The sequence below is a fragment of the Berghia stephanieae genome, chromosome 7 (assembly GCF_034508935.2).
Source record: "Berghia stephanieae isolate SIO BIC M18660-M18661 chromosome 7, UCSD_Bste_1.3, whole genome shotgun sequence".
Classification (NCBI taxonomy): Eukaryota; Metazoa; Mollusca; class Gastropoda; order Nudibranchia; family Aeolidiidae; genus Berghia; species Berghia stephanieae.
In genome coordinates this window covers 21,088,097-21,098,096 of record NC_088366.1, presented here as the reverse complement: position 1 = coordinate 21,098,096, position 10,000 = coordinate 21,088,097, and the positions used below count along the sequence as shown (strand labels likewise).

Genomic DNA, 10,000 nt, shown 5'->3' with positions numbered 1-10,000 from the left:
TATTAATATATATTATTATTATTATATTATTATTATTATTATATTATTATTATTATTATTATTATTATTATTATTATTATTATATTATATTATTATTATTATTATATTATTATTATATATTATATATTATTATTATTATTATTATTATTATTATTATTATTATTATTATTATTATTATTATTATTATTATCATTATCATCATCCAGCAGCAGCATTATTTTCCTCCTCTCTCTCCTCCTCCTTCTCCTCCTCCTCCTCCTTTCCGTCCTCCTCCTCCTTCTCTCCTCCTTCTCCTCCTCCTCCTCCTTCTTCTTCTTCTTCTTCTTCTTCTTCTTCTTCTTCTTCTTCTTCTTCTTCTTCTTCTTCTTCTTCTTCTTCTTCTTCTTTTCTTCCTCCTCCTCTCCTTCTCCTCCACTTCTTCGTTTTTTACTGTTCAAAGACAGACAAGACCCAAGCATTTTGTTTAAAGATAAAGCTGTTTAATTCCCTTTCCTTCAATACGTCATAGCTATGTTGGTTTTTGTATTGTTTTTCTTGTTGTTTGTATTATTTTTTGTTTTGTTTTGATTGTTTGTTTTGATTGTTTGTAAATTTCCGTATTCAACCTATTTGTTTTTATTTTCTTTCTTTTTCTTTAAAACTTTACAGCAGGAATTTTAAGGATGCCCTGAAAATTATAACAATGCAATAAACAACGAGCAGAGTTCCCAGATAATTAATCTATTTTTATTGTTAAAAGAAAAAGAAATATATACATGTTCCCACGTGTAAAATGAAAATAAACATTGGACCAAATCACGATTAGTGTTATCAATAGTGATGATCATAATAATTATGGTAGCAGTGGTATAACTGATGACGATGATGATGATGATGATGATGATGATGATGATGATGATGATGATGACGATGATGATGATAATGATGATGATGATGATGATGATGATATTTTGATGATTACAAATGGCAAATTAACTCTCTCCTTACTAGTCAATTTCAGGATTTTCCCCTAAAACTTCTTCACACCCAACTAACAAAAAATATATTTTTTATCACTCAGACATAATAACAGTAAATCATTTCTTTATCAAAACACACTGTTCATTTTCTATAAATTTTATTATGTACAAGAGAAATTCGAATAAGAAAAATGTTGGTTGTATCGTAACGAATGTGACGATTTTCTTATAGTTGGTAAGGAGAGGGTTAAAACTCGATGTAAGGAAGGATAATCCTATGATATATAAATTAGTTGTGAATAGACATATTCTTTTGGAATGCTTTAATTGCACCTTATCATAGGCTTTTACATTAACACAGTACTGTGAGGATTAAAATTATAGGCGAAAATAAATCATATCACAAATAAAAACACATCTGACTATCATCTCCCAATCAAATTCATTATTCCTGAACAACTAAGAGATATGGCTACCCGTACTTTAACTCACTTCATATCTAATTGAAAAGGTGAGTACGGTGAGGTAATATGAGGACATTTGAAATTTTGCCTTATATTATACGATGAATGATTTTCGACGTTTCAGGTACTTCATCCATCAAAACATGGGATTTTAAATGTTTGTTTTTTTTAAACGGAGAAATAGACTTTTAAAAAATAAATAATAATGTTGACGCCATTCAATGACAATATCAGATGAACAGGAATTATAAATGTTGCCCAAGTGAACATGTGGATTATGTTTACAGAGGGAAAAAAAGAATATTTATGTTATTATTATTCCCTCGAAATAATTATTTATCTTAATAAAATTATTAATTTCAATAAATAATATATCCATCCTATTTTGTTTGTTTGCTTGTTCGCCGCATGGAAAGCATAGCATAGCATAGTATTTGAAGAAAATACAGGAAAGGGGGGGGGGGGTATTGAAGTGACAGCAAATATACTATGATTTTGAAGGATCATGTCACTCAACAGTTTATTGTTATTTTTAGATGGACAGAGAGTTGATCAATTCTCTTAATTCCTTAGCTGCTTTCATTATTTGTTCAGTGAAGTATTTTCAGGGGTATCAACCATCTGGCACTATCATTCTTAAGTAGTCCGGGTCGTAGGTGGCTTTCAATTTTATAATCATCTTTTCGAAGTCCTCTGCCATATCTTTGTTTATTGTAACCGGCAGTGCTGCCGGTGAGCTGAGTGACGATGTAGCAACATGAACTCAAGGGACATTACTAATACATAAGTGCAATCAATGCTCATGATTACTGTGTTGTCTCCCTTTTACCATAATTTTAAAAGATATGGGGTTATGCAGACCTGCCTGCCAACTTGAAAATTTAGAAATTCGTAGCTTTTAGAAAATAAAAATCATAGTCTCTATAATTAACTAGAAATCAACAATTTACCCTTCCAATGAATAATAAGACATCAAAATCTCTTAAATTAAGTAGTCTGGCATCAACGTTCATTTTCAATGATTTAATGACTTAGAAATGCTCGTGAAGTTCTGAACTTGAAGCCAAAATTGTGTAATTCTACGAATTTTTCGTACAGTATTGTTCTCTCTCTCTCTCTCTCTCTCTCTCTCTCTCTCTCTCTCTCTCTCTCTATCTATCTATCTATCTATCTATCTATCTATCTCTCTCTCTCTCTCTCTATCTATCTCTCTCTCTCTCTCTCTCTCTCTTCTTCTTCTTCTTCTTCTTCTTCTTCTTCTTCTTCTTCTTCTTCTTCTTCTTCTTCTTCTTCTCTTCCTGCTAACCCACTCCCCCCCCCCTCTCTCTCTCCTTCTCTTTCTGCTCACCTCTCGCTCTCTCTATACTCTCTTTCTTTCCCCCCCCCCCCCTCTCTCTACTATATGCCTATATATATATAATATATATATATAATATATATATATATATATAATATATATATATATATATATATATATATATGTGTGTGTGTGTGTGTGTGTGTGTGTGTGTGTGTTACATAACTATGATTCACATTTATTTTATTTAAGTTTGATTATAGTAATATGATCATAAGAGCGATAATTTCAACTGTAAACACGATGCCCAAACCTAATGGATCATGGAGTATTGTTTAGATATATATTATATGCCATATCCATTCATGAGTTGGGAAATCTTGTCTTTTATATTGTTGTTATTATGAATTTTGACCCATGAATGATTAATAATGGGTGCGTCAATATTTCATTTATATTGTCATTCATTTCATTAAAAATATTTTTTTTTACCGACAATGCATAGTGTATTCATTCATTCATTCATTCATTCATACATTCATTCATTCATTCATTCATATATTCATTCATTCATTCATTCATTCATTCATTCATCACAATGATTTGTTATCACAATCTTTCATTGTTATCGTCACCTATTCATCATACCCACGTTATCATACACATTTTCATGCCTAGTTAATAATAATAAGAGAATTTTATTGTTGCTCAAAAGTTCACAGCATACCAGTTAAATCGTTTCTCAGCCATCTTTTAGTCTGAGTTACCGAAGTCAGTGATTTCATGGCGGGTAATCTTAATCTTGGGTGCATTCCTTATTATTATTATTTTTTTTTTTTTGCAACACATCACTGTGAACTTTTCATCAAAATAAATTTATAGGTTATATTTTCATTTTTTAAAAAGTATGTATATAATAACATTTTGAAAAGTGATTTATCAAATATAATTAGTGATATCTCATTAACGAAATGATAGATTTCCTCAGTTGATAAGAGAGACGCATGCGCAATGTATTGTTGACGTTCTCTCTGTTTCAAACTTTCGCTATCTTCAGAAAGAGAAAGTAAAAGTAGATACCATAATATAATCCATCACGCAAAATTACTCTCAAACATTCACATAGCCTACGCGCGGCGCCTGCGCGTATTGTTTAATAAAGATGTAATCGTTGAGATTTCCATGTGATATCATCCCTCGCTGAGACAAGCATTCCCTTATGTACAATGCACCTTGAAAAGAAAAGAAAAGAAAAGAATGGGTAAAAAAAACCCATTAAAACAGTTATCAGTATGACTATGTTTGTTTTTGTTTTTTTAAAGAATGATTAAATTAGCAATAATCGAATACAAACAATTAAATTGGATTAGATTGATCTACCTTTGGGAATGAATGGAACAAAATTATTCAATTCCCGCAGTTCTGGCGCACTTCGAACCCCCCCCCCCCCCCCCCCAAAAATACAAAAAAAAAAAATAAATAAACACGTATTAAAAATTTGGGCCAGAAGACTCAGTCTTTCAAATAATGACCCTCGTTTTGGCAAAAACTCTCAAACTTGGGACATACCGAAGACATATTATTATATAATAATAAGTATTATTGAACAATGCTATTCTTTAACAAGTATGGGACAATTCAAATCGCTCCTTTGTTATTTCTTCCTTTCTATTAAATACTAAAGATACGTATTAATTTCAGCGAATAATATAATTTGTTTGTTTTCTAAACAAGAACACAAAGCCGCATGGCAAGCATAGCAAATATTGAAGAAAAAAACAAAAACTAGGAGGGGCGGGGGGGGGGGGGGGGGGGGGTGGGGGTGTACTGAAGAGACAGCAAATGTAGAATGATTTTGAAGGAGGGCGTCTCTCAATTGTTTATTGTTATTTTTAGATATCGACCAATTCTCTCAGTGCCTTGGCTGCTTTCATAAGTTCTTCAGTGAAGTCTTTGCAGTGGTGTGAGGTTAGATCTACTTAAGGTTCTACTCATACTAATCGATTTAATCATGACCTAAGTGCGTATACTATTTGCAGGTCCGATAGCCGAGGGCAATATAGGTTTGTTTTAAAATTGTTGTATTGGAGTTTGGTTTTAGAGTATTTCCATGACAATGTAGGTCAATAATAAGAGACCTTTGAATACTCTGTTATATCATATCATTCATATCATATCATATCAATCATATCGTATCATATCATATCATATCATATCATATCATATCATATCATATCATATCATATCATATCATATCATATCATATCATATCATATCATATCAATCATATCATATCATATAATATAATATCATATCATATCATATCATACCATATCATACCATATCATATCATACCATATCATATCATATCATATAATATCATATCATATCATATCATATAATATCACATCGTATCATATCATATCATATCATATAATATCACATCATATCATATAATATCATACCATATCATATCATAGCATATCAAATCACATTCATATCAATATCATACCATATCATATCATACAATATCACATCATATTATATCATATCATATCATATCATATCATATCATATCATATCATATCATATCATATCATCTCATATTATATCATATCATATCATATCATATCATACATATCATATCATATCACATCGTGTAAAAGGGCATTTATGCCTACAGACATTTGACATTTGTTGTATTAAAACTGGACTTACTACCGTTTTTTATAACCAATTGATCACAACCAGTGTTGCCAATTTGGCACCCCGGGTGCTAGATCTAGCAACTTTTTTATTACCCCTAGTTCCCAAATTTCAAATCTAGCACTTAGCACTTTGTATAGTCTTTGTTTAGATTGAGCACAAATTCTAGTGTAATTTCAGATTTTCCCCCCGCATAATTGTTATAATTTGAGGTCATTTTGCTCAAATCTAAATCTAAAGGCTTCGACGCAGTGACATATTACCTAAAATTGATTAGTATTATAATTAATAATTAATTTGAAGAAGTTCAGGCACAAGTGGATGGTGCGGATATCACCATCACTTAACTTATCACTTAACTTCAAATTAATGGTTAGTTATTCTCTCAGAAACTTCTGTGTTTGAGTTGAGCTTTTGCTTAGAGTTGGCCTTCTGCTTTTAGTTTGTCTTCTGCGTTTATCATATTTTAAGTTTTGCTTCCAATTGCCGTTTTTAGTGTTCATATCAGTTTGACAGTTTGACCTTTCCCTTTTATAATCAGCTTTGCATACAATGGATTGTTATTTTGGCTTGTTGATTGAATGAAGACTTGTTTATGTTAGATGCATTAGATTTGACACTTGTCTCTCTCAAGCATAATTTTAAACATATAAAAAAAAATCTAGAATCCATCTGGCATAATCTTTTCTGTAAACTTGGCATAATTTTTCCATTTTCAGTAGGCAACACAGAAATCACTTACCTTTTATTCTACAGCATACTTCTGTCATTCACACCAGTTTCTCAACTGAACTAAGCGCTCGGGTTTTTCTTCATCAGGTTTATATCAGCCAACACCATCTCTTTTGTCAAAGACTGCGGATGAAGAAAGAGAAAAAGTAACCCCCCCCCCCCCCCCGATTATGGTTGGAATATAGTACTCGTTGGATTCTAGCAAGCCGAATTCCAGCACGCTCTGTAATACGACACACTGGAGCATCGGATTTCGGCACGCCTTGATTCTAGCACGCCGAATTCCAGCACGCTCTGTAATACGACACACTGGAGCATCGGATTTCGGCACGCCTTGATTCTAGCACGCCGAATTCCAGCACGCTCTGTAATGCGACACACTGGAGCATCGGATTTCGGCACGCCTTGATTTTAGGACGCCGAATTCCAGCAAGCTCTGTAATACGACACACTGGAGCGTCGGATTTCGGCACGCCTTGATACTAGCACGCCGAATTCCAGCACGCTCTGCAATAGAACACACTGGAGCATCGGATTTTGGCACGCCTAGATTCTAGCACGCCAATTCCAGCACGTCTATAAAACGACACACTGGAGCATCGGATTTCGGCACGCCTAGATTCTAGCACGCAAATTTCAGCACGTCTATAAAACGACACACTGAAGCATCGGATTTCGGCACGCCTAGATTCTAGCACGCCGAATTCCAGCACGTCTATAAAACGACACACTGGAGCATCGGATTTCGGCACGCCTATATTCTAGCACGCCGAATTCCAGCACGTCTATAAAACGACACACAGGAGCATCGGATTTCGGCACGCCTTGATTCTAGCACGCCGAATTCCAGCACGTCTATAAAACGACACACAGGAGCATCGGATTTCGGCACGCCTTGATTCTAGCACGCCGAATTCCAGCACGTCTATAAAACGACACACTGGAGCATCGGATTTCGGCACGCCTTGATTCTAGCACGCCGAATGCCAACACGTCTATAAAACGACACACAGGAGCATCGGATTTCGGCACGCCTTGATTCTAGCACGCCAATTCCAGCACGTCTATAAAACGACACACTGGAGCATCGGATTTCGGCACGCCTTGATTCTAGCACGCCGAATTCCAACACGTCTATAAAACGACACACTGGAGCATCGGATTTCGGCACGCCTTGATTCTAGCACGCCGAATTCCAGCACGTCTATAAAACGACACACAGGGACATCGGATTTCGGCACGCCTTGATTCTAGCACGCCAAATTCCAGCACGTCTATAAAACGACACACTGGAGCATCGGATTTCGGCACGCCTTGATTCTAGCACGCCGAATTCCAACACGTCTATAAAACGACACACAGGAGCATCGGATTTCGGCACGCCTTGATTCTAGCACGCCGAATTCCAACACGTCTATAAAACGACACACTGGAGCATCGAATTTCGGCACGCCTTGATTCTAGCACGCCAATTCCAGCACGTCTATAAAACGACACACTGGAGCATCGGATTTCGGCACGCCTTGATTCTAGCACGCTTTTTTGGCTTCTCCTGAGAGCGTGATAAAATCTGGCGAGTACTGTATTAAGGTGGTAAAATGATGTAACTTTTTTGTACACTTGATGTGGCAATATTATTGCGAACGATTAAAACCATGCTATAGTTTAGATATGCGATAGCAGACGTTCCGTCTGGAAGAGTTATAAATCGATGAATGGATTAACACCGATGTGATGAAAACAAAAATTTAGGCAGCCATGTTTATTGTTGAATATCACAGAAGGAAGTATCGTATGGATTGTATGATCATCTATAAATCTAATGTAGTATATATCTATCCATATTTCTAACTATCTATCTATCTAACCATCTATCTCACTATCTACATACCTACCTACCTATCTATCTATCTATCTATCTATCTATCTATCTATCTATCTATCTATCTATCCATCCATCCATCTATCTATCTATCTATCTGTCTATCTACCTATCTATACATCAACCTACCTACCTATCTATATATCTATCGATCTATCTATCTATCTATCTATCTATCTATCTATCTATCTATCTATCTAATTATCTATCTAATTATCTATCTATCTATCTATCTATGCATCTATCTATCTATCTATCAATCTATCTATCTATCTATCTATCGAATTATCTATCTATCGAATTATCTATCTATCTATCTATCTATCTATCTATCTATCTATCTGTCTATCTACCTATCTATACATCAACCTACCTACCTATCTATATATCTATCGATCTATCTATCTGTCTATCTACCTATCTATACATCTACCTACCTACCTATCTATATATCTATCGATCTATCTATTTATCTATATCTTCCTTCATATCTATCTATCTACCTATCCATCAGTATCTTTTTTTCTTCATTTCCCATCATTTCTATCGATCTACCTGTCACAGTAAAGATTGTTCACAATTACCTTGTTAATTTTTATTTTAATAAGAACTGAATTCATCTCACTCCAGTTATATTTCGGTCGGCTTAGAAAAACTTTACCTTCATAAGTTACGTAATATATTCACATTTCTATTTGTGACTGTCACAATCACTATTCATCTCATTTAATTAAATTTCATCTTTCTTTTTATTTCATCTTAAACAAATCGTTAATAGTTTTTCATTTAAAGTAACTAGTAAATTCTGGGGCCTAATTCTACATATCTTTCTGCATAGTCGAGTAGCTCTTTACTCACTTGAGACCATGACATTTTGGAGGGGACACATATAAAGAATTGAATTTATTTAGTTACATATATCTATTTCATCTAACTTTAAAGTTTAAATTGTAAAACTCTTAATTGCCCCACTTGCTCATATTTTAATTGAACTCCCTATTTACAGGATTAAATTAATTTTTTTTTTTCATTTCTTCATTTAAATGGAATAGCAATTTATCCATTCATTCTTTCATTTAAATTGAATAGCATTTCACTCATTCATTCCTTCATTTATTCATTTATTAAATCATTAATTCATTCATTGTTCATTCATTCATTCATTCATTCATTCATTCATTCATCCATTCATTCGTTTATTCACTCATTTATCCATTCATTCATACATTTATTCCTCCATTCATTTGTTCATTCATACATTATATTTTCATTCATTCATCTATTCACTCAGTTATTCATTCATTCATTCATTCCTTGTCCACTTTGTTATTATATCATTCATTTCATTTTGTTGTTTGCCTCATTCATGAATTGTTTTCAATATGTTTACATTCCATAACGATTCATTCACCTATCATCCAATCAGTCAGTGTTGTGAACAGATTTTGTAACTATTGTAAAGCTTACCGATATTTTATTGTTTTGTATTCCAGACATCACCGTTAAACACTCTTCAATGCCTAATTACAATTGTTGAACAACCATTGAACAAGAGAGAGGTCCCAGCCACGAATTGAATTGGTAAATATATCCTTCATTTTTTCTTTTTACATGAGTTGGGCATCACATAGTAACAATAGACACCTTGAGTTGTTTTGCATAGTGATTTGTTTTAAATACATTTTTGACATTTATGTTCTGAAAAGTGAGTCTTTAAAAAAAAAGTAGTCTTCTAGCCGTCGTGTTATATTTAGTGATGGATAACTTGGGATTATTTTGCCATCCTATTATTGTTATCACACTCTAGTATATTAGCGTCATTGCGAATAATTGTACACAAACTAACGACGAGTCACACACATTGGTGATAAATTTTTCGTAGTAACAAAGTTTAGAGTACACGCGATTGACACATTGTTATCGATACAAGTCATAATAACTCCGCATTGTATTGACAAAT

The 10,000-nt window shown here is 33.7% G+C and overlaps 1 protein-coding gene across 1 annotated transcript in view; it reads right to left on the bottom strand.

Annotated features, from left to right (window-relative positions):
• Nucleotides 1–2,896: 2,896 nt before the first annotated feature.
• LOC144976877 (GDP-mannose 4,6 dehydratase 1-like) overlaps nt 2,897–10,000 on the bottom strand; it is a 56,399-nt gene continuing 49,295 nt past the window's right edge. Inside the window, exons 15-16 of the mRNA XM_078921428.1 lie at nt 6,169–6,281; nt 2,897–3,952 (exon numbers count right to left, since the gene is read on the bottom strand). Of these exons, the coding sequence (XP_078777554.1) occupies nt 6,219–6,281 (63 nt within the window). The 3' untranslated portion in view covers nt 2,897–3,952; nt 6,169–6,218. The remainder of the gene's footprint in view (nt 3,953–6,168; nt 6,282–10,000) is intronic.